The sequence below is a fragment of the Bemisia tabaci genome, chromosome 9 (assembly GCF_918797505.1).
Source record: "Bemisia tabaci chromosome 9, PGI_BMITA_v3".
NCBI lineage: Eukaryota > Metazoa > Arthropoda > Insecta > Hemiptera > Aleyrodidae > Bemisia > Bemisia tabaci.
In genome coordinates, this window is record NC_092801.1 from 27,770,634 (window position 1) to 27,796,859 (window position 26,226).

General features: G+C 39.7%; 1 protein-coding gene across 1 annotated transcript in view; it reads left to right on the forward strand.

Moving 5' to 3' along the window:
- Positions 1-26,226, forward strand: part of LOC109040352 (uncharacterized) — a 111,760-nt gene that overhangs the window by 38,527 nt on the left and 47,007 nt on the right. Inside the window, exons 2-4 of the mRNA XM_072304469.1 lie at positions 4,650-4,693; positions 17,044-17,107; positions 17,667-17,765. Of these exons, the coding sequence (XP_072160570.1) occupies positions 4,650-4,693; positions 17,044-17,107; positions 17,667-17,765 (207 nt within the window). The remainder of the gene's footprint in view (positions 1-4,649; positions 4,694-17,043; positions 17,108-17,666; positions 17,766-26,226) is intronic.

Genomic DNA, 26,226 nt, shown 5'->3' on the forward strand with positions numbered 1-26,226 from the left:
AGGAATAATATCTTGACTTTTCATTGTGGAAAAACATTGATACACTGAATGACACAGTGATATTATTCCCAACATTTTAAATATTCTATATCTATCACCTAGTAGTTATCACACCGTCATTCCCCATCAGATAAATGCTAATACTGGGGATATTCTTAAAATGTTGACCGCTATGAACCGTGCTATGAACCGTCATCAAATGAACCGTGACTGTAGTGAGGAACGCACTAAGGTGCATCAAGTTGAACTGAAAAAAGGTTTCAAATTTTATTCCTCCTCAAGACTGAGTTTAAGGATACAGTTTGACCAACTATTTTCACGTTCAAAATGACTTCGAGCTATTAAGAGGAGACAATTCACGACTAGTTCTATTCAAAACTGACCCAAACTCATTTTTTTGTTTCCAAATTAGTGCGTTCCTATTAAAGTCAGCACATACAGCCGCAAAGTGAAAGAAACGACAAAACGCCTTCAGATTTTTGTATAGGCTACACGCTCATCCACTGAGCACGAATAGTTGCATGAAGGCGTATTATCGATTCGCGTCGTGTTCGCTCAAGCTTTGACTAATGCTAGTTTCTTCTAAAGTATGTATACAGTGAGTATATGGGCAGATCGTTTCATGGAGGGCCCAAAAGGCAGCCAACCTCATAACACAAAAAATGTCACTGCTAATTTTCAAATTCCAATATCAAACCAAGATGACCAAGAATGTTCATAAATGAACCGTTCCTCCGTCAAAATGAGTAAATTTATGCAAAAACAAATCGCAGGTCCAATGCATGCTTTTTAAACGGCGGGTCGTAGACAATTGTAATAATAAATCGTTCTGGACAATTTGAAATCCATATGTTGGCTGCCCTCTGGGGCCCTAACTTTATTCGCGGAGGCATCGATGAAGGCCTGATGGACTGCACACCTCAAGTGAGAGGGACGAAAAAACGCCTTCAGTTTTTTGTGTAGGCCACACGCGTATCCAGAGAGCACGAATAGTCGCATCAAGGCGTTATTATCAATTGCGACGTGCTTGCTCAGGGTTTGACTACTGGTAGCTTGTTCCATTACCAAATTATGATGTGTCAATCATATGTAGTAATTTTGTGTTCTCTCTATTTTTAATAAACCTATGGAAATAGAGATAAGGCGAATTTTGAAGGAGACTGTTATTCTAAATAACATATCAATAGAGACATATTCCAATGCAAACTGCCTGAGCTGAACACTCCTCCCAACCTTTGTTTCGTACTGGAATTAGAATCCCAGACGCATTAGAGCATTAGAATTAAAAAAAAAAAAATTAATTTTGACTCTAATTATAATTTTTGGAACTTCTTGGCTTCGTATTCCCCGCGAAATGGTGTGAACCCAGCACGATTTCTACACCTTTGTTACATACAGTTCGGGCCACTTCTTAGGTTTTTTTTTTTTTTTTTTTCCCCATATCAGTAGAGAGTTTGTAGGTGTCTGAAATTTGATGAACTTCGTGTTAAAGTGGAAACTACTGAGTGAACTGAACTCGAGATACCTTTGGTTCATGGATCGAACGATTATTGGAGAAGATATGACAAAATGATCTGATCTGCTTAAATTCATGTGTTTAAATGGAAAATGTCGCCAGATGACGTCACCAGGCGGTGCATTTTCTTACATTTACACTTGTTTTTATACTACTCGTATTTCCCATATCAGAAAAAAGCACTTTCAGATGAAGCAATAAAAAATTGCATGCAAATTCTCCATTAGACTACCAAATTTCACCGGACTTCGGATTGCTATTCCTCGCACGGACGCTTCCCGGATAAATATGTCAACGGCGACGGCGTCCGTCGAAGGAGGAAGCGGAGCCTGTCATTTGACAGGGGCTAAAAATATGAAGCGCCTTCAATCATCGGGACGGCCAAGGGAGGGACAGGAGCCGATCCCTCGGATCATATGGCTGTATCTCTTCCGTCCAGCCGCGGCAAGACTGGAGCGCTGACCTGGCCCCCTCCCCCCCCCGTTTGCTCTATTTTTACTCCGGAACCTCTACTCTTTTGACCCCTTCGTGAAGGACTTTGGCCTCTCGCCTTCTCGAAATTTCATAGCCGGCCCACCTGACTCGGTTATTTTCCGCTCGTTTTTTCTTTTTCCCTCCTGACTCGGATGCTCTCACGAGGGGTGAATAATAAATTTTTCCTGTATTTTGTCGGCGACTGTCCAAGGAAAAGAACTCAGAGACAATACGTCGTTTCCCGGACCAAGGAACGTAACGAGATTTCGTCACCTTCCGGTCATAGTATCACAAGCGCCATGCGACGTTTCGAAATTTCCGCCGCCATTTTACTTTTTTACAGAGAAACGGTAAGTCAATGTGGACGGGGGTTCCTTTTTCCATGGACACGGTCACAAACACCCATACCAATGTTTCGGAAACATTTTGAAATCAAGAACCAATATTTGTCGCTCATTTAAGAAACGCTTGTAAATCAGAAGTAAAATAAAACAAGTTGGTTTTTGCAATCGCTAGCGATAGCAATATTCGTCATGGGAACTTTTGCTTCTGGGATATGAAAATGTTAAGGTACAGTTCGTTGTAGTATCTTCAGAATTGAAGGGGCTATGTAATTTTGTGTCGACATCTCTTTTTTAACATTTTTAATTTTTTTTCTTTGCATACAAGAAAGCTGTTATTTACCAATTATTTATTTTCGTTGGATTATGTATGGTTTTTGGAAGTTAACGCATTTAACTTTCAGTTTCGTTTTTTCGGCGTAAAGTATGATATTTTTACTCTACGCATATGCCCGAATACGCATCATAAGTGACCTATGTGCTTCCTAAGTTGCCATTTTTTTCATTCAAATAGATGTAACTGAAATGTTAGATGTGTACTACCTATACTACTTTCATGTCATTGCTTTATTTATTTATTTATTTATTTATTTATTTACTTTTTGCGTAGGTATAAATTGTTATTTTTTTGCTGAATTTTGGAGAAAATATTGCTTTAAGAACGTGGAATGTAAATTAATTTTATTGAAAAAAGAAAATACCATCATTAATTTGGGCGAACAGAGAAAATATACATCAATATTTGGGTCAACATCTCCCTGATTATATAAAGGATGAATATATTAGTATTTCTGTATCAAAAAACTTAGCTTTTGTCTTCAGAGATACAATGATTCTAGTCCCAGTCAATTTGTTTTATTGAAAAAAACAAAAAAACAAAAAATAAATAAAAAAAAAAAACAACTGAAATGTTAGACATACTATTTTCATGTCTTTCTATTTGTATCAATAGGTACTTTTTGCTTAACTTACGAACGTTGAATGCAAATTAACTTTATTGAAAAAAGAAAATAACGTCATTAATTTGGGGGAACATGTGGCTGATTATATGAAGGAGGTATATTCCAGTATTTTTGTTTAACATATTAACTCACGAGAAAATGTTCGTACATTTATCATCTAGTATTAATTATTTTTTGATGATTAGTCTAAAACATTCAATACAACCATTAAAAAGTAACACCCATCGTCGGGTATCGAACTCCCGATCGCCTATTGCCCGCACCTAATCAAAAATATGAGGCGGTTTAGTCAACTAGGCTATAACGAATCGGCGTGTAGGAGAGTAAAAATAGCATACAAAAGACTCGGGCAATGGGCGGGACTTATCACAAGAGACCTTGACGCTTTTGGGATATGAGAGAAATGAGCTAAGCGCATTGCTGTAGGAGCCATGGTTCGCACTGTTTTCATGTCTCTCAGGGTTCATCTCAGCATGCATTTGCCATCGCGGCAGTAAGCTGAGGCAATATTTGTTTATCCATGAATTAAATCAATCAATCGAGCTCTGATTTTGACTTCTTTGTCCGTAACGAGTCCTCCAGAACAATTTTCCACCTTGTACGATGGTTATTATTTCTTTACTTCTATTTTTCAAATTTGAGGTGGGATAATGGCGGCTTCTCAAGAGCACCGAGGTAGGCGATCTTTTGCACCAACGAACAGAAAACTGATGGCGAAAAATAACCAATCAGAACCTCCCAAAAAAAAGAATTTGCCCAAAATCGGAACTTCGTGGTTCTGCGCAGATTTACCAGTCAGACACGACATCTCAAGGTGGAAAAAAACTCGCTGAAAGCGAATTTTAGAAATCAACACAACTTGACGTAGAGACATGATTGGCTAAAAAATACAACGGTTTTTGATACATCGGAAAATCAACCAAAAATCGAAGACTGGGCGAAACGCTCAAGGTCGCAGAGGCATAGGGAATCCCATAGCGATAGCAACGGAACGATTGTAATATCATGGGGAACTCCGTTCCCATGACAAAATGACAAAATGTCTACTGTTTTTTCGTATATGCCACACACGCATCCATTAAGAACGAAAAGTTGCATCAAGACGTTTTCACCATATCCATTGAATGCGCTCTGTATCTGCTTATGACGGCTGGTTCCATTTCCATATGATGAAGTGAGAACATTCAAGCTGAGTTAACATACGGTTAACATACAGTTAACGTACATGTATAAGATAGAGTTAGTATGATTCCCTATCGCAAAATTTAATCAATTTAATTCTTTGATGTTACAGACTCTTTGTGCTATGGATAATACGTAACGTAAAATACTAAGATATTTATTTTTCTGTTCCAGATAATGACAAACAGAGCTTCGAGCCATCTCGGTCTGGATCCATTGTAAGTACCCTAAAGCTTTACATAGAACTTTAATTAATTGAGGTAATTGAGCTTAATAATCTGTGTTGTAGATGTTTTAGGTAAAGTATACACAATAGATTTACGTTTGCTCAAGTTTTTCACATCATTCAAATATTGTGCGCACGATCACCAAAGTTAAAGGTGCGATGGACGACACTAAAGTTTGAAGTTTCGGAGTTTAAATCTCGTAATTTGTTTTTGAAGGACGCAAATTCGACTCAATGAGACGAAAGTTCTTTAAAAATCAGGGATTCATATTGATGGGAGTTTTGAGTGACTTTTTTAACATTTAATTGATTTTGGAAGTGTTTCACGTATTTGGCATGTTCCACATGAAAAATCGAGGGGGTTACTTCTATTTTGGTTTGTGAGATCCAATCTTGCCTTGCAGTCCCTTGATACGAAATTCCATGAAAGATGAGATGGAGGTTACCTCAATTTCTGATCGTTTAAAGTCCCTCAGGACCAAGTGGTAGAATTTAGGATGATGCGGGAAATTTATGTAGGACCGTCTTCCTGAATAAAAAATTGCAGCTTTAAGATAAATATAGACCCGTCGACGCTCGTCGAGCATTCTCTTGATTAGATTCTAAACTTACCGATGCAACGTTGCCAAGAGATCGAGCGATTTTCTCACCGCGGATTTTACGGTAGGGTAAATTCAGTCAACGTCAAGAAGAGAAAAATCACTCAAAACTTTTTTGTCTGTGTGATAGAAATCTCACATCGTTGCAGCTTGACGAACTATCTCGGCCATCAAAAAATTGAATATGATGGAATTTGATCAATATGAATCATCGGTTTTCTTTGATCTGTTTTGTTCGCGGATGCACACACAGCCGCCAGGTAAAAAAAAACGCCTTCAACTTTTTGTATAGGCCACTTGCGCGTCCACAGAGCACGAATAGTTGTATCATGGCGTTTATCATCAATTTCGCCGTGTTCGCTCTGCAGTTGAATAGCGGCGGCTTCTTTCATTTCCACATCACGATGTGTAAATGATACGCAGTGCTGTTGTCTTCTCTCTATTGTTAATTAAACCCGATTTTTAATTAGACAGACACAGAGCAATCACGATGTAATTGTATAAAAACAAAAATTAGACGTTAGTCAATTTCTAAGTTACTTTATTTGAAGTAACGCCTTGATGCAAGTAATGTGCCCCGATTAATTAAAAAACCAAACTTTAACAGTATTCCTTAAAAACTGCCTTAGTATTTAATCCCAATGTTTAATTAAAAATATACAGAGGACAAAAGCACAACACATCATTTACAGATGGAAACAGGCTAGCATTAGTCAAACCCTGAGTAAACACGACGCAATTCATAATAACGCCTTGATGAAACTATTTGTACACTCAATGGATACGCGTGTGGCCTATACAAAAACCTGAAGGCGTTTTGTTGTCTCTGACTTGACGGTTACACACATTAAAACTACTGTTTGCTCGCAAGATATCACTCCGATGCTCCTCTTTAGGGAATATCCATTCAGGCTACTTATGAAAACCTATTCAAAATCTGCTCATCTGTGAGATTTCCCAATGGTTTAATGAAAACTGCTAATATGGAAATGTAACAAGCCGCCATTAGTCTAGTCCAGAGCGAACACGACGCAATTAATAATAACACCTTGATGCAACTATTCGTGCTCTATAGATGCGCGTATGGCCTAACAAAAAGTTGAAGGCGTTTTGTCGTGTCTTGGACTTGTTGCATGGCTATGTGTACACCGCAAAACTAAATGCTGGTGATATATCACTCCGATGCTCCTCACAGGCACAATATCCATTCATGCTAGAGATAAATAGTTGGCTGGGTTCATTTCTTTATCAGGTGAATACGTTAACTTGTTTTGCTTACTTTTTATTCTTCGGTCCTGATTTTTTGTATTTATAAGATGACAATGATCATTTCGGACCTTTTTGGTCCATCCTCAGGTCACACTTGGCACTCGAGAACGCATTTTTATGTTTTGACAAGTTCGCGAGTTTGCGAGTGCCAAGTGTGACCTGAGGATGACCTAAAAGGTCCGAAATGATTATCGTCATCTTATAAATAAAAAAAATCAGGATCGAAGAATAAAGAGTAAGCAAAACAAGCTAGAGATGAATACTATTCGAATCTATCTGCTTATTCTTGGCTAATCTGTAAAATTCTTCAACGATTTTCTCTGGATGATGTCGAAGGGAAGGCTGTGCCTTGAGGGGTGACGTGGCAGCCAGGACAGGGGGGAGGGGGGCGTCTGAAAATTCAAGGACAGGAGGCGTCGCGACGGAGCGGAGTCCGACGCCGGACAGAGACGCGCTGGAATAATTGTCCGCTCAAGCGTCAAGCGTCAAACGACCGAAATCAATTTGCTTCGCTCAGACGGGGGTGGCTTAAGATCGCAGCCGCCATATCGTGCCGAAAACTGCGAGAGAAATCTTCTATGTGACCGAATGGTAGCATAAGTTCCACCTCACCTATACTAAAACATGCAAATTCTCCATTGGAGATGTTTGCATGCAATGTTTATACACATCAAAACCCCGGCGCGAAAGTCAACGCTTACTCAGATTGCGATATTGACCACTGGAACTCTGAATGTATGGATCCGGCGCGAAATAACTCGGCCGCGAATTTGCGCTGTGGCCAGATGAAAATCCTGACAGGCAAAACGTAAAACGGAACTGCCGCAGCATGGATTCAAATTCCGAGTCGCGGCGATGGTAAACGAGTGCGCTACCACTCATCGCCATTCGGCGCTCGTATCACGTAAAACGAATTTACGCTACTTGTGAGGTACCTCAACTAATTCCGACCGTCGTTGTGATATTACCTCTGATCATATTCACGTCAGAGTACGGCGCGAAATTCGCGCTGGATTTTTTTTTGTTTCAAGCCGGCTATTCACTCAAGAAATCATTGATTTTTAACATTGAGTGGTGTACTGCATAAATGCTTATAGGCAAATGGCGTTGATAGTCAACATTACACAACACTCTAATTCAGTTGCAATACTTTTACCATCTACTTGCAATTTATTGCAATCTGTGCTATACTTGAGTAGCGCATGATTTCTAGAGAACATATGTTTCTCAGTTTTGCACAAGTCTAATCATTTTCCGCACAAGACGAAGAGACTCTCCTCTGAGTGGAGTGCATTTTGCTCGAGAGTGAAATACGGTGAAACCCGAAACCTGCGAAAAACCATCGCGCGATGTTTAGATACAGATAGCAAACATCTCAGTCAACAGGTCGTAGCAGGGAAGTATTTACGACAGAAAATAACTACCCATATGAGGAAAACACACCCGCAGAGGCAACGGAATGTCAGAGCTTTAAACGGTAAGGAACCACAGGGCCCGAAGGGATCTGCGGTATTTCTTCTCACATAGTCGTACTCCTCCGCTTACGTCATAAATCCTGCGACTTAAAAGCGTGCCTTCGAGACGGTCTTTACAACAGGGATACCAAATTTTGCGCAAAATTCGCCTATTTCACACAGTGTTCATGGGGAGAATGTGCTAGATTTGCACCGTTGGCTGCACTGGTTCATTGGTGCGACGGGTTTCCGCTTTGCAAAGAGGATGCTCTTTCATGACGTCATAAGTCCCGTGGCTTAAAAGAGTGGCGATGCTTCCAACATTGCTGCCGAATTTTGTCAATAAAATTTGCGCATTTGCATTGCGTGCACGGAATAAGTTTGTAATTGAATTTTGCGGGAAAATGTGCTGAAATTACGGAGTTATTTGCACTGGTGAATCGATAGTATGAATTTCCGCTCTGCAAAAGCGATGCTACTCTGTAATGTGTGACTAAGGATATTTACAGCTCCTGGAATGCTCGTCTCCCAAGCGAGAAATGTCTCAATTTGCAGCTCCTTTGTGGGGTTGTTAGGAAGTAAGGAAGGTTGTCGGATTTGAGTTGAATTGGTTCAGTTGTGGTTTGACATACCGCATTCTCTCCTTCGAGTGAAAATAGGATGGGGAGAAACTTTACGGTATAACTTACATCCACGAGGTATGACGGCAATTGCAATCAGATTCATCGTTGATATTATTTGCATTGAAATAAGGAGTTTGCACGCAAATTTTCAGAATATCTCAGTTTCACCATTAATATACGAATTTGCGATCGGCGCATTTGAGTCGTGGCAATGAATGTATTTTACCGTAAAATCGTCGTCAAAAGGATAGACACTTCGGAATTTTTCATAAATTACGAAAGGCTCTGGAGAAAGGGAGGCGGTATGAGCCTGCGTTACGTTGCACTAAAAAAAGTGAAATTGATTTAACATTCTGGATGTAAAAAAAGTGTGCAAAAACTCCGAAAATGCTGGATTACTCGCTTCAGCAGTTAGTTTTACATCTTGAATTTGTTAAAGTAGCTTATGTAGCGGTTAATTTAGCATGATGTAAGTTCTTGCACACTTTTTTTGAATCCAGAATGTTAAATCAACTACACTTTTTGTTGCGCGTTACAAGGGGAAGGGGAAATCTGTGCCAGCGTTATGAAACCCTCTCTATTGTTAAAAAACACTCAAAATCCGGAATGTACCATCCTCACTTCTTCGACGTAATTTTGTCACACCAGAGTTGCGTTACGAAGCGTTAAAAGGGGAAGACGGAGGGGGGTCAAAAATGCCGAAAAAACGCGTTATGTAATTTACAAATGCTCCCGTTAAAGGGCAACTTGTTCACCCCACAAAAAACACAGAATGTTACTTCATGCGTCAAAACAGAACGTTTTTCATCCCCAAACTGTCATTCCTCCACGTCAACATTTCAACGCCTCTGAGCTCTCAGAAATCAAAACGCCCCCTTGACACCCGTATCTCCGCTCCTCGCCGGAGCAACCCCCCCGTCAGTGGGGGGATTTAATCCGAGTGAAAAAAAAAACAATTTAGGGAACTGAAAACATCGCGTGGAGACGGGGGGGGGGGGGGGGGGGTCGGACCGAAGGCGGCTCAATGCTGGCTAATCTCGGCGGCAGCGTTTTCTTGGCATTGAAAAACGACTGCATCCGAACGGGGGATGAAGGGGGCGATGAGGGGGCCGAAGGAGGGGGTGCGGAGACAGGTCATCACGGCTTATTTGTGGTGGAGGTGGTGGATCGATAGCTCCTGGCACACGTGCCTGTGCATGGCACTAATACACTGGCAAACACGCCTCGCGCCACGCACCGCACTAGCGAGAAAACATTTTTTCAAAGTCACAGGATAGGGAGCAATAACCGGATAATCAATTATTGAATATATAAGAAAACGCTTTAAAAAAAACCTTAAAAATGGTATATTTTGTAGAAGACTTTCACTTTCACTTTTCAGCTTTTGTAGCCTGTGTTTTAGCTTTTTGTTCGCGGTGGCCAAGATATTAATCAATCGACCACCCAGGTAATAAAGTACTTTGCTTCTTATTTTTGTTCCAACTTTCGCGAGGAACGTGTCATACTACTGGAAGTCTGGAAATCAACTCCAGAACAAGAATGAATTGCTTACAATTGACATTAGGTAAATGGCCAAAAACGACGGAATTAGTACAATTTAACTTCCATTTAAGTAATGTCAAAATTGCTCGTTAATTTCTCGTGTACAAGTTGATTTCTGAACTCCTTGTTGTGCGAATAGTTTATTCCACGTAAGATTTTGAGGAAAACACATGTGACTATACTTCTCAGTTTAGACCTTGTTGAGTATGAATTCTAAGACTTCATAAGTATGAAGTCTCGAATTCATACATTTCAATTATAGGATTTAAAGATTCTTTTTTCCTCCAGCCTTTTCTTAAAAAATAGCTGATGCAAAGTGTTGTCAACCAAGGTGTGCATTGAAAAAAAAAATAAATTAATAAATAAGTGAATGTAACAAGCGATGTAACTTTTTTTGAGCTGACAAAATACCCCATGTATAAGAATATTTCAAAACTGAACAGATTAATAAAATTTAATTTTACAAAAAATTGGTTTCTCAAAAAGAAATCATAATGCAGTTAATAATTACTTTTACATTACCTCTGAATACTCCATATTTCTCCCCTTTCAACGTTTTCTAACGTCAAAGCTAGCTGAATGGCCTAGTTTCTTATTTAGTGTGCACCATGCACATTTTCAAGGTACAAATGCGTGAAAATAGAACATTTTCATATAAAACCGCCACATATTCATTTTTATATTTTCTCGAAAATACGAAAATAGCTCTGCTATTAGAATTAATCCAACGGAAACCGCGACAATATTGTCCGCAATCCTGCTTCTCGCTTGAACACCATCGCGCTATCAAAAGCCCGCAACTGCAAAAGAACGCATACGAAGAGACGTTATTTTTGCCTATGACGTCATGGCCAGCGTACGGCAAGAACGCACCCGGAAGCTACGGAGCTTGACTTCGTAATTTCCGGGTAGCAATTTCCTCTTCCGTGCTCCGCGGAGCTCTCACGGTGCCGCAATTTTCCCTCGCATTCTCAGAACGCCTCGCGGGATGAAATTATGGACAGCAAAGGCTCGCCCATCTCAAGCTCGTGGGCATTCAGGTGATTCGATGGACGCCATATTTTGTGTCAGAACGGTATGCGATGTATCGCATCAATTGGTTCCATTTTTTCAGTCACTCGTCATTTTTCTCCAATTTTCATAGTCTGCCCTGATAAATTTATATTTTTCGACCTGAATAACGCTTGAATATTTATATAACTTGTTGGCACAAGGTAAACTGAACCGAAAAAAGAAAACCGCAAAATCGGATGGTCACTCGTTTCCCCTTGAAATGGCCAAAAATGAGTATTTCCAATGGAATACTTAGATTTTTCCCTTTTCTGTCGCTGTTTCGATTGCAATTTCAAAAGTTTCTTTTGCGTGCAGATGCTTCTATCCATAAGTGTTACTAATCGTAAAAAAGTGAAAATCGGAAAAAAACCCGAGTTGGTGTGTTTTCGAACTCACTGATTCAATTATTTTATACTGAGAATTTTCAACATAAAAAACTCATTATTATGTAGAACGGTACATGTTGCTGCAAAATGGAAAAGTTTTCCTGCTTAGTCAGAAGGGTTATGAATGCAAATCGATAGAGGGACGTAACAAGCTCACTCCATCACTTTGGTGGGAACCGAGCTTTCAGAGACACCACCTGTTGATGGGCGGTTTCGACCTCGCGGCCTCTTTTATGTCTTTCCTCTTTGAGTAAACACTGCGAGCTGTGCTAGGGTTTGTAAACGGAAGAGATTACACAACCGTGATCGTTAAATCTCGGACACTGCTATCATATTTCAAGCAATATCAGGATGCATAACCTCTCGGTAAAACCTCGACCTGCGAAAGCACGGGTGAAAGGATACACAACGAGCAGTTGGTCTTCATTTTGCAATTAGGAACTACTACTTCTGGCACATCTGTAAAAACACTATGCGCATAGTGAAATGAATGGTACATGCATTGTTTTTAAACTCAGCCAGAAATTGAAAGTTCCAAATTGCAAGACGTTGTCTAAATCTTCTTAATATTTCATACTAATAATATTTCAACCAATATCGAGGTACATAACCTCTTGGTAAAACCTCGACCTGAGAAAGCACGGGTGAAAGGATACACAACGGGCAGCTAGTATTCTTTTTGCAATTAGGAACTACAACGTCTGGCACATCTATAAAAACACGTGTGTGTGAAGTGAAATCAATGGTACATACGTTGTTTCTTAACTCAACCAGAAATTGAAAGCTCCAAATGGACCACTAGACAAGGTACGAATTTCAGCATTCTGATTCATGTTTTTTAGCTAAAATTTCACGTAAAACACGTTGCGCACGCCGAAAATTATCGAAATCAGCCCCTTACGAAGATATTTAATGATTCTTGATGCGTAAATTCAAACCACCCGCTCATGAAAACTCAATGCTCTACGTGATTTACATTGTGCGCTAAAAGTTATCATGACAGTATCTGCGATTTAAAAATCTGGCAGCCTCGATTTTGACGCTTTGGCTCAGCTATAGCAAATTGCTCATAGTTTGAACACACATGGTAGGAAATGAACATTGCTCGATTGAGAAGCTTGCTGAAACCGCTGTAGTACGCTATTTGACTCGCGTAGAGCTTTGAGTTTCTTGTGAGCGGGCAGTTCAAATTCCTCGTAACCAATGTGAAATAAAAACGTTGGAGTCTTCTTTAGGAGTTAGTTTCAGTGATATTTGTTGCGCTAATCGTGTTCTCCGTGAAATTCTGGTTCAGAAACATGTATAAGATTGCTTAAATTCGTACCTTGTCTAGTGGTCCATTGCAAACCGTGGGCAACGGCTGCACGCGAAAAAAAGCGTATTTATCTCCGATTGTAACGTTGCACACATCTACTGATGTTTTATTTTTAATCGATGTGATTCAATGTTTTGACAATGCTTTCTGTCGTTTTCTGAAGGTTTTCCGGAAATTTTCTGAAATGATTTAAAAATAAAAATCACAGAAAGTTTCGACGCGTTACTCTCGTTTTTTCATTTGCTTCAATCAAAAAACGAATCAAATACAGTTAAGTTTTTTGAATCGTTGTAGTTTAAATACATATTTCAATTTAAATGATAGTAAAACTGGGCAAAAAGTGAAAATAATGACGCGTATTCTTAGGTTTGCGGGGATTTCAGCGTTGCGACAGCCAGGGAAAGGAACACGGCTGCGTGATCTTCGCAGTTTGACGCGCCTTCAATCCGGCTGGCTGCAACATGCCTACATCCGTGGTCGAATAGTTGTATCATTACGCCTGACGTAAGTGAATTGAAATACCAACGGCTGCACGCGAAAAAAATCGTATTTATCTCCGATCGTAACGTTGCATACATCTACTGATGTTTTATTTTTAATCGATGTTTTTGACAATGCTTCCTGTCGTTTTCTGAAGGTTTTCCGGAAATTTTCTGAAATGATTTAAAAATAAAAATCACAGAAAGTTTCGACGCGATACTCTCGTTAATTTATTTGCTACAATCAAAAAACGAATCAAATACAGTTAAATTTTTTGAATTGTTATAGTTGAAATACATATTTCAATTTAAATGATAGTAAAACTGGGCAAAAAGTGAAAATAATGACTTAGGTTTGCGGGGATTTTAGCGTTTCGACAGCCAGGGAAAGGAACACGGCTGCGTAATCTTCGCAGTTTGACGCGACTTCAATCCGGCTGGCTGCAACATGCCTACATCCGTGGTCGAATAGTTGTATCATTACGCCTGCCTTGAATGAATTAAAATACCAGGTCCAAATCTGTTTAATATCTCATATTAATAATATGTATAACCAATATCAAGGTACATAACCTCTTGGTAAAATTTCGACCTGAGAAAGCGCGGGTGAAAAGATACACAACAGGCAGCCGGTCTTCATTTTGCAATTAGGAACTGCAATTTCTGGCTCATCCGTAAAAACACGTATGTGCGCATGGTGAAATTAATAATACATGCGTTGTTTCTAAACTCAGTCAGAAATTGAAAGTTACAATTTGCAAAGTGTAGTCCAGATCTTTTTGGGACGTCACGGAGTTTATTATTGCAAAAATGTTTATGTTCGAAACGGAATTGGCTTTTTGGTGACTTTGAAAGCCTTTTTCCTCGACTAGAAATTGATTAAATGAAAACCAAACAAATTCAGGCATTCTTTTCATTTAAGAACTATCCGGGAATGAATGAAAAAAATCGGGCCACTGCCCCATTGTGTAATGGATTTTGCATTCCTGAAATGAAAAAAACGTTTTGCCGTCAGAGAAACGACGAACGTGACGAGGAAAAAAGGGAAAATCTGCAAAAGAGGGTCACATCACAACTTGATCCCGCCCAAGTTGGAGCGAAGTAAATCCACCGACAACGAGCCGAGAAACTTTGTTAAATCATGAGGTAAACTACATATGAAAGGTGTAGAAAATCCGCGACAGCTTATAGTCTGTCCCAGATACGAAGAGCCCTGGAAAATCAGAGTAATTAGCACTATTTGGCGGGTTGGGGTGCCTCGACCCTCGTCACCTGTCATCTCGTCGCCTCTCACATGCGTCGCACAGAGGGTCGCAAGCCACCTTGAGGCAACGCATACTCCCTTTGCATCTTTCCGCGGTGGTTTTCCCCGAGGCCCAGGAGCGGATTCCCGGCGTAAGACGCCGACGCGCCGCGGAGCTCATAACCAACCCTCTGTACGGTGCGGGGTTTGCTCGGTGATTAGTTGGGCACAATAGAACGAACGATACCTTGCTTCTACATAGTGCAAATTATTCTGATTTTCCAGGGCTCTTCGTATCTGGGACAGACTATAGTCGAGATGACATGCGAGGGCAGCGAGATACTTTTTGCGCAGAATGATATCCCTGCAAAGCTCGGATTTGCCAACGTGACGTGGTGCCTCTCAAAACCTGACACCTGAAGTCAAACGAGATCGTGCAGCTCTCTTCCTTGTGTCAGGCGTCCATTCCGCCGTTCTAAGGAAGAACGTGCTATGAACATTTGGGAGTTGCCAAATTTCCCTTTATGAAACCTGTATTTTTGACAAAATTGATGCATATTTGAATCAGTGTTGTGTTGAGAGGCATTCATTGGGTGTATCTCGTTTGTGCAAATGACCCATTCTATTGACTCGATCCCCAGTTCCCTCATATCGTCGCACAGAGGATCAAGTCAATCAGAGAGGTCGGACATGACATTTTTGACTAAAACTGGAAATTTTGGTTTTTATTTCGTCTCATTTTACATTTCAAGTGGTGCTCAAGATGGAAAATTTCACGAGGAAACCAATTAAATCACTTTCAAGACCTCAAAGTTTAATATGAACGGAGTCATAAGCGTTTAAAGTTTCCAAATTTTGTCCGACCGTTCCTATGGACTTGATCCACCGTGCGTCGCCTCCCTGACGTAAGGGCATACCCTCATTTGAATTAGTGAGTTCGAAAACACACCAACTCCGAAAAAAAATTGTTCAGGAAACACCTAAAACTGCGCAACGGGCGAAGAAGTTAGTTAAAGAAAAACCTTTTTGGTGCCAAAGGACAAGTACTCAGAGACTTTGTAAAGCACCAAGTTGGAATCGATACACCATGTTTGATGACAGATAATTAAGCGTTTAAAAATTTCCGAGTTGGTGTGTTTTCGTTCTCTCCGACTTTCAGATACCGATTTTTTTTTCATAGTCTGCCCTGAAAAATTTATATTTTTCGACCTGAATAACGCTTGAATATTTATATAACTTGTTGGCCCAAGGTATACTGAACCGAAAAAAGAAAACCGCAAAATCGGATGGTCACCCGTTTCCCTTGAAATTGCCAAAAATTGGTATTTCCAATGAAATACTTCGATATTGCCCTTTTCCCGTCGCTGTTTCGAGCACTTCCGATTGCAATTTCGAGATTTCCTTTTGCGTGCAGATGCTGCTATCCATAAGTGTTACTAAACCGTAAAAAAGTAAAAATCGAAAAAACCCCGAGTTGGTGTGTTTTCGACCTCACTGATTCAGTTTTCCTTGAAGTTTTCAGATATATTAGATCAAATTGTGTAAAAAATTGTCTGAAAATTTGAGAAAATAATATTCACAATTTTCCCAGTGATTTCGGTTTTTATCGGAGGGAACCTGGCAACGTCTAAAGGTTCATACGGCGTTCTTTTGTAGCACGGCAGAAGTGGAGATTGCTACCCTGTCGCACGAAGGAAATCGTCGTATAAACCTGCAAACATTACCAAATTTCTTTCGATAAATACTTATTCTTGAAGAAAGTTGTGCTTTTTTTAAAAATTTGTCAGATATTTAGTATTAAACAGAGACCTAAAAAAAAAGATGAACTTAAGGCTTCTGATACATCGACGGTGGAGCTACCAGACCACGTATCTCGTTTGCGTTGTTTAAAAATATCTTTTTTTTTATAAATTTTGAAGGAGGGCAAATCAATATCATTCCTTAAGTTTACACAAAGATTTTCTCGCTTGGAGAAAAAATAATAAGGAAGTTTTCAAGAATTGACGTTGAGTAGATATTTGTTCTAAAGAATAAAGTATGACAGGAGGTCTGCAGCATCACAAGCCGAGATACGAGGTTTGGTACTTTCACCGTCGTCATGTCATTCAAAGTTTAAATAACGTGGGATAGTTTAGCCAAAACGTCGATATTGAGGTTGCCATATCTCATACTGCAAAGACTGTTATAGTAACGTTTACTGCATGATTTAACTCTAATAGATTATTGTTTTTTTATTGAGTGGAAAGTATGAATTTATACAAACTCATTATTCAATTTGGGGGATGAGGGCAGGTGATAATTTGATAAATGATAATTGATAATTGATAAAACAGTCAAATCCTTAATCAAGATTAATCTCGATTTTCTTTTTTGTTACAGATAAACGACGAAGCTGTTGAAGAGCTGCGGCATTTGAAAGGAAATGCACTAACATCTGATTCAAGTAAGATTTTCTCATTTAAAAAAGCAACTTTTTGGGTGTTCGATTTTTGTATTTTTGTAATTTTCATAGATTTCAACGATTTACCGCTCAATGCTTCCTGCCTCTTGGAGTTTTTAATGTTTATAGCCTTGTTTACGAATATTTTTATTCCCTCCTCATTCCGTCAAAGTATTTATATGGGATACTGTAAAGATTGTGCAAGTTTGTTCTCACTATTTATACGAAAAAAAAAAACGCACACAAATTACTCGCCCTTGAATAGGAATAAGTGTAAAATCGGAAACGATATTTAGGAAAAATCATTGATGGTGCAATTGCAAATGATCACCACGTTGCATAATCTAAGTAGCATCGCAAATAATGCGTTTCTTTTTATTGACCTACCACTGACTGAAACTCGTCCTTTTTTTTGAGGACTATTTTCATGCCACCTATTTCTAACAAATTAGTCGAATTAAATAAATGAAACGAGTGTTTGAGCACGTCGATGTTAAATTTGGAAATGTTGCATTTCATACATGAACGACACGAAATTAATTCCGATTTATTTTTTCCACAGCAGGCAATGGCGGATCGATCTCCGTCGTTAAAACCCACTCCGCTGTCTTCACGAATATGAACGGGAAACAAGAGGGGCATGCAGAAATGAAAGAGCAAGGTGAGTTCTTCTTTAATCCTTTTACTAGAGACTTTTAATTTTCTCCTCGAATACGAAGAGATTCAAGCAATCAACCTATCATCCTAACTAGTTGGTAAATATTCTCTCGTCAAAATGTCAAAGTCGAGAAAAAAATTTTATTACGTGAAATCAGTCGTTAAACTTTGTCCTCAATACTAAAGCTCGTGAAGAAATCGTCCTCCAAACCTCCTGATGCTACTTAGTGAATTTCTGATAAACTCAGTTCAATTTCAGTCTGTATTTTGCATCCTCTGATGACGTCACAAATACTTTTGAGATCCGTTATAAAGAACTGGAGACCTAGTTGAAGCACCTCTTTCTCAGTTTTACCGTGCTGAGGAGAAACGCCGTATGAATCTTCACGCGTTGATGGATATTTTCCTTCTAATTTTTCAGATTATTGAGTTCTCAATTTTATCCAAAGTTCCTGAAAATTTCAAGGACAAAAAATATTCATTAATCGATTTCCTCAAAAATGAACGCCCATCGAAGGAAATTTGGCAATCCTCGATTGTTCGTACGGGGTTCTTCCTTAACACGGTAGAGTCGAGGTTCGTATGTAAAAATTGCAGACCAAATCAGTCGCATCGGGAGACCGATGGAATACTAATACCGTTCGAAACTAAAATCGTGTCAATTCCTCTGGATACCAGTTGGAAACGGAGTTATTTAGACGTGCTCCGATTCAGCAAATCCCGCTTAACATTTTTAGGTCGCGACCTGAGAGCTGAGACCGCCTCTTCATTTCTACGGTATTCTAATTTGCTCGTGCCCTTTCGCAATGGATAAATTAGCATCGTCCCTTCACTTTTTTGGATACCTGGTAAAACGACTGTTAAGAAACATGTGAAAAACTCGTAAATTTAAAAAAGTCGAATCTTAAAAAAACGGATTAAATGCTGGTGCCGAAAGTCAAAAGTTCCAAACCCAGAATGTCCAAAAATCCCAAAAGGTTAAATATAAAAAATGTCCATCAGGACACGTTAGGGCGTGTCCGTAAGTGTGAGTAGAAATACTCTTGAGTCCCACGGTGGAAACGTGAAAAAAGAGACAATTACTCTTCAATAAGCGCTTCAATCTATGGAATGCCGATGCCTTCTGAAAACGCCTTCAATTGAACGAGTAGGCAAAACGAATCCTACGAGTACGAATAGTGGTATCCACCCAATTGTATGCACTGCCAGGACTTTGCAGTAAATCCTTATGTTTAGTGTTGTTCATTTACAACCTGATGGTGTGCGTGCCGATTTAGAAAAGCAATAATTAACGTTAAATAAATCCTGAAGTTTATACATTTGAGTGAGGCGTTGTAATCAGAATGTTGGATTCTGAAAAAGGTCTCAATGACTATTCTTTTGCTTTAAATTCTAGACGTAGGGAAACAGAAAATGAGAGAAATGAAGCAAACAAAAACAATTGAAAATAATGAGAGAGAGGACCCTCAATCTGACAACCTTGTTAGGATTAATTACACATTTATGGCTCAAGAGCAAACATTGTACCTAATTAAAATCTTGCTTTACCTCGTCTCTGGAGACATCGTCTTTGCCTAGCAGCGTTGCGTCGCATGCGGAAAATCCGTTTGGAAAATGACATGCCTGCGATAATATCCATTTTAATTTCTGAGAATAATAATCGTGGCTAGATGTCTAATTGTTTAGTATCCTATCATAATCTTATAACCCTCAGCTTTCCTCAAGTTTAGAGTATTTCCCAGATGTACGAATGAGTTACTTCAGCACACAGTCATAAGCTTTACTTTTTTTTTTAACTACCGAGTTTAATGCCGACTAATGATCAGCTCATTTCTAACATACTGAAAACTTTTCCGCTCGAACAAATTTTCTACACATCACACAGTGGATCGAGTCAATGGAAAACTCGGACAAAATTTGGAAACTTTTAAGGCTTATAAGCCGGTTAGGTGTCGTAGAGCGCGAGGGAGTGCTATAAAGCGACCTATATGTACGTGTGAGTTCGTTAAACAAAACTTAGAGGTTCTAAAAATGGTTCCGTTAGTTTTCGTGGACAATTTCCTTCTAGAAGCACTCCTTAAATTTAAATTGTGACGAGATAAACATCAAAATTCGCATTTTTAGTCAAAAATGTCATGTCCGACCGACCTTGTAATTCACTCGATCCACTGCCATTGGCGGATCCAGCAAATTGGCAACACTGTTTTTCTCCATTTAAACCTATGTAAATGTATCGATTCTTGGAGGGGCCAGGTGCCCCGACCAGAATCGATTATTTAACATGGGTTTAAATGGAGGGAATCCGTTGTTGCCAAATTGCTGGATCCGCCCCTGTCCACTGCGCGTCAATTGAATCGGCTCATGTAAAAAGGACGGAAGTTTAAAAATTCACGAGCCCTAACTTTCCTGAAGAACAACGAAAACCAGGGCTCATGAGCTTTTGAACTTCAGCCCCTTTTTGCACGGCTACAGATCTAATTACGCGGTGGCCGCCCTTGACGAGACCACGAAGGCCAATGTCACCTCTTGCCGAGTGTCCCATTCGGAAAGAATGGAAAATTTCTCACTCACCACTCGAGCCTCTGTCACAAAAATGTCGTAAGCGCATTATTAACGTGAGCCTTGAGGAGTATGGCGATATATCCTAAAAAAGTATCATCATATGATCCGAATCGTGGCATCTTAATGGCATCGCGACGAATTGTTATTTCTACGGGTCGTGGCGCAGGTGCGCGTGTTTTTCTTCTCGGGAGGGAACACTCGAAGCAGACACGCATGCTGCCAGATTTACCACTTAATTCGATTCATTTTTTTGCGTGGTGCGCACTGAAAAAAAATAGTGTATTTCCTTCGGAAAATACACTAAAAATTCTCGGCCGGGGATAATAATAGAGTGGTTCAAGGCAGTGGCGTGGCGTGCTTTGCGATATATCGATTGTTATGTCATTTAAACCTATGGAAAAGGATCGATAAACAGGGTGTTCGCAGCGAACACCTTAATAATCGATTCTTTACCATAGCTTTAAATTACATGTCAATCGATATATCGCAATTCACGCCACGCCACTGGTTCAAGGAGTACACTTACAATCAAAATGGTGAGATTTAAAAGAAAGATGGAGTTTTAGATGCAACATGCTCTTCACTGAAAAAAAATTCTCGGCGTTTTTACCAAGGTCCGTTGGTACCTTTTCCATCTCACTTTTTTACCAATTATTGGTAATTTTACCAGGACAGACTGGTAAGTTTACCTAAAAACCTGTATTTTTACTGTTCTTTCAGGTAAGGATACCACTTTTATTGGTAATCAATTCCCGGTAACTTTGCCATTTTATCTCGGTAATTCTACCACAGTCGATAAAAAATATTGGCGTTTTTACCAAGGTCCAGTAAAATTACCGAGAAAGTTCAATAATGTTACCGAGATTTCTCGGTAAAATTACCAGTCCCATAAATGGTAATTTTACCAAGGAAAAACTGGGATCAAATAGAACCCTGAATTCTTGGTAATTTTACCCTTTTCTCAGTGAATACACCGAGATTTTTTTTTCAGTGTGGGAAAATGGAGGATTTTCGATACGATTTGGCATACTCGCAGATACGGAAGTAGCTCGTGGGCGTCCGGCGAGCCGAGGGGGTGGCAATGAGGGGAGGAAAGAGAGCGGGAAATGAGAAAATGAAGCAACACTCTTAGTCCAGGCATATTAGATCAAAAATCGGCGATTAGAAAAAAAAATTTATATATAAGGTTTTATGTGCCCAAGTTGTTCATTGGGGTGCCAGGGACTCCCAGCAAAAAGTCCCCAAGAATCCCCTGTACGCTCGACCCCCCGCCCCCCCAAAACCCCCAAAAAATCGACCTTTCCTCGGTTTTTCGTAAATATCTCAAAAAGAATTGGTTTTAGCGAAAAATGAGTTATCTAGTGAATAAAAGTTCATAAAATTTCCAATAAAAATGAATTCTGTGAATTTTTTTGTAAAACGACTTTGAACCCCTCAAAATGGCCGCCGAAAAAAACGGGCATTTACGGAAATTTCAGTTTTTTCCCGAAAATGCCCATTTTTCTTTGAAACGGCTGCTCTCATGTAAAAGTTAATGGCAGATTCTGAAAGAGCGTTGAATTTCACATCAGAAATGATTAACATCGATCATTAGACTCACAGTCGATCTACGGAAATACGATATATCGAAGCTCTTCCGCCCGGGCCTAACAAATCAAGTACTAGGTAGTTAAACATTTGCGGCCAGGGTTCTAATGACACTAAAGTCATACTTTTTTCACTCGGGGGTCGTTTGTATTAGCCTTTTTACGCCTTTTTAAGGCCATTATCGGAGGGAAGGGAGTAGTGATTGTGGGGGGGGGGGGGGTGTGTCACCCATTACCCTTCCTCCGCTTAGCCGCACAACTAACCTAACCTAACATACAGGAACGATAAGCATGGTCCAAGCCTGCGAAGACGTCGATGTGAAAGGATGAGGCCACGGTTTTTTGTTTTTGTCTTCGCATTGTCGCATTTTGGGAGGAATCGTAGCTGCCAAATGACAGAAAAATGATTAATGCTGAAATACATGGCCCGAGGAGTGGAGGGACATTATACCTAGCAACACTGGACGAGCCCTTCTTTTCTAGAACTCGGGGGGGCTTATATGTAGCTCGTTCAGGGGCTTCGGTTTCATAAAAATTCCCCTTTCGCCTCTCGTTGCCCCCCATCGAATTTATCTCGTCGGGCTCCTTCTTATGTTTTGCGATTTGCGATTAGTGTGAGAACTGATCTCTAGCAGTTGCACGGACTTCCACCCTCGATCCGCGTTGTGGCTGTGTGCATTCTTACTCCAAGCATATTATATATCTGCATATTTATTATCATATTATTAATAGGCAGCGTCCGATTAATATATATCGGACTTTATCATGCAAATAAAAATATCGAAAGTTTGAACGAACATCGTTTCATCAGGTTTAAAAAAGGTGCAGTCACGGCTAAAACAAGTAGTCTCGAAATTCTACCACCGACAGAAGATGCCGCCAAATTGCACGGTTTTAGAGCATTCCTTCAAATTCAAACGTGGCTCGGTAATGCACTCCCGTCTTTAAATTGGGGGTGGAAGTTGGATCCGCAGCTTACTCCTGTACGAACCACTTTAGGGCCTGCACCTAAACAAGTTTTGGACGCAATTTTCTGTGGCTGTGTTAAGGGTTGCAGAAAATCGTGCGGTTTGTAGAAAAACAGGCCTGAAATGTTCAAACGTTTGCTTGCATTGCAACGGCATCTCGTGTGATAACTCGCTTCTGCTTAATACAGACGAGTAAGAAGAAGAAGAAAAGGTCAATATGGATGACGCGAGGGCAACGCTAGAATTGAGCGGCAATAAGGCGGAAGAAGAAGGAGGAAGAGGATAAACAAGAAAAAGAGATGGAAAAGAAGAGAGAAAAAGTTGTAAGCAATTACGCACTTAGGCCAAAAAGACGACGATTATTCTAAGACTTTTCTCTAAGTTTTACAGCTGGACATTCCTTCAAAAAAGTTATTGGGCAACCACTTGCTCTCGAATAAGTAATTGTAATTAATTAGAATACACTGCTTTACAATGATTATTAAGTGAAACAAATCGAAAATATTATTTGTGATTAATATACTGATCATTTGTTCTTTAGCACGGTTTTTATAATTGACTCTATTCAAGCTCAAGTAGTACATGAACACCTTACGCTTAAAAAGATAATCATTTAAAAGATCTGAGTCCCCCCCCCCCCCCGCTTACAACCATCTGTACTGGAGCTGGAGGTATCGAAGTGAAAAAAATGAACATTTAAAAATGTGTTTTATTGCTTTATTGCTTTACTAGAGACATATCGAAGTGAAAAAGAGGAATCATTTAATTATAAAGTAATGCTCTATTTCTATTTTTCAGCCCCCCCCCCCCCCCCCCCCCAACACTCAATGCACAATTTCTGTTTTCTGGCTGGGAGAATCCCGACTCTCCTCCCTCTTCAGATGCATTACGCGATAATTGAACGCTTCCTTGCTCCAGCAGAACCGTAAACTTAAATGAGTAACTACCCAGCACTTGATTTGTTAGGCTCGGGCGGAAGAGCTTCGATATATCGTATTTCCGTAGATCGACTGTGAGTCTAATGATCGATGTTAATCATTTCTGATGTGAAATTCAACGCTCTTTCAGAATCTGCCATTAACTTTTACATGAGAGCAGCCGTTTCAAAGAAAAATGGGCATTTTCGGGAAAAAACTGAAATTTCCGTAAATGCCCGTTTTTTCGGCGGCCATTTTGAGGGGTTCAAAGTCGTTTTACAAAAAAATTCACAGAATTCATTTTTATTGGAAATTTTATGAACTTTTATTCACTAGATAACTCATTTTTCGCTAAAACCAATTCTTTTTGAGATATTTACGAAAAACCGAGGAAAGGTCGATTTTTTGGGGGTTTTGGGGGGGCGGGGGGTCGAGCGTACAGGGGATTCTTGGGGACTTTTTGCTGGGAGTCCCTGGCACCCCAATGAACAACTTGGGCACATAAAACCTTATATATAAATTTTTTTTTCTATTTTTCCTATAATGCCTGGACTATCTGTCAAATTATTGCATCCAGGGTTGCAAATGCTGTCGTCACACCACGTCCCATCCTTGAAATTTTCTTTTGATCTAGGGGGTGAGCAGCGCGGTTTCTTTCGCTAATACTTCCTCATCCCACGTCGCGGAAATAATAACCGCGAAGGTTACTTCTTATATTTCATGTGATCCTTGGGGAAAGCTCATATTTCTGGTTTTCCCTAAGCTTAAATGCTCACGTGTCACGACACGTGTCTGTGATGTGCGTCAGGTACACTGAAATATGAATAACAGCAACGTATCATTATTGTTCAATAATAACCGTTGAAAATTAATTATACACGCAGAAAAAAATAATATGCCGTTTTAGCACCTAGGATGTTAATATGTGTCTGGTGATCCCAAGATGCTGCCTTAACTGCCGACACAGTTAAATTCGCATTCACGGGATGTAAAGTTAACTGCGAGGACAGTAAAGACGGCAACTTCGGATCACCAGACACATTTTTAACATCGTAAGTGCTAAAACAGCACAGAAGTTTTGAAATATTTACGTTTTAATAAATGAGGAGCATTTGAAGAGAAAAAAATACGGAGATTTTGTGGAATTGACCATTAATTCCTTCCAAAATATTGACAATCAAAGAGCTCTTCGTCATATATTTGCAACATCTCGTAAACCGTCAAAATTTGACTATCTACCTAGGTCCTAGGTATTTGATAAAACGCCTGATTTGACTAATTGCCTGCTACATATGAATATGTACATAAATATTTTAGGAAGATAAAACATATATGTACCATTACGGATAGATAAGTCAACTTCTATCATCTATGCAAGAAACATTTTTTTAGCGATTTAAGAACAATGAAAATTCCATTTCAATAAAAAAGACGCTTTTAATATTCTTTTTCAAAGGGAAAGAATGATCGATCCCTCTCTTTTTGTGCTTTTCCTCCTCTATGTTCTCTTGTCCGAGCTTCTCTTTTTCTGTGTTTTTTAGGGTTCGTATGAGTGTGTGTGTTCATTTCAGTAAAAAAGACGCTTGTGGTATTCTGCCATGCTGAGGAAGAACGCCGTATGAACATTCGAGAGTCGCCAAATTTCCTCCGATAAAATGTTTATTTATGAGGAGAATTATGAACATTGTTCCTTTAAGAACTTTACGGAAAATCGTGAACAAAATTATCTGAAAAATAGGAAGAAAAATATGTTTTCCAAATTTTCCCGAAAATTTGTGATTTACCAACAGAAAGGCAACGCCTGAGGGTTCATACGACGTTTCTCCTCAGCACGGCAGTATTCATTTTCATATGGGAAGAAAAATCGACTAATCGATTCCCACTCTTATTTTTTGCGCTTCTTTCTCTATGTTCTCTTGTCAAAGCTTCTCTTTTTCTGGTCTTTATATGGTGTGTGTGTGTGTGTGTGTGAGTGAGGGTGTTCTCATCTGTGAGTCAATGCACTGGCACTAAAAATTCGAGCATTCAATCCCTGGAAGTGCCTTTGATACCGGCATAAAATTAATTAATCGACTTTGACCGGGAATAGAAATATAAGGCTATCACGACCCGAGCATAAAAGTTTAATACCAAAGCCGCACATTGTTCGGGGATGATCCGTTGTCTACGAACCCTGGATATCCCCCCCCCCCCCCTGGACCCTGGATAAAACGACGTTACTCAATCCTCGCTTGAACCATGAAAGGCACCGAGATTTATCCGCGAAGAGGATCACTCCGAAAATCGACTTACGCTGTTTCATCGGTGAAGCATCGAAAAGGATGTTTCGACGGGAAAACATTCGGGAGATCCCCGTGCCCACCGCACCCTCTTGTTGGGCGTGAAATCGATTATACGGGGAAAACAACAGGTAATTCCAAATGAAAACAGGT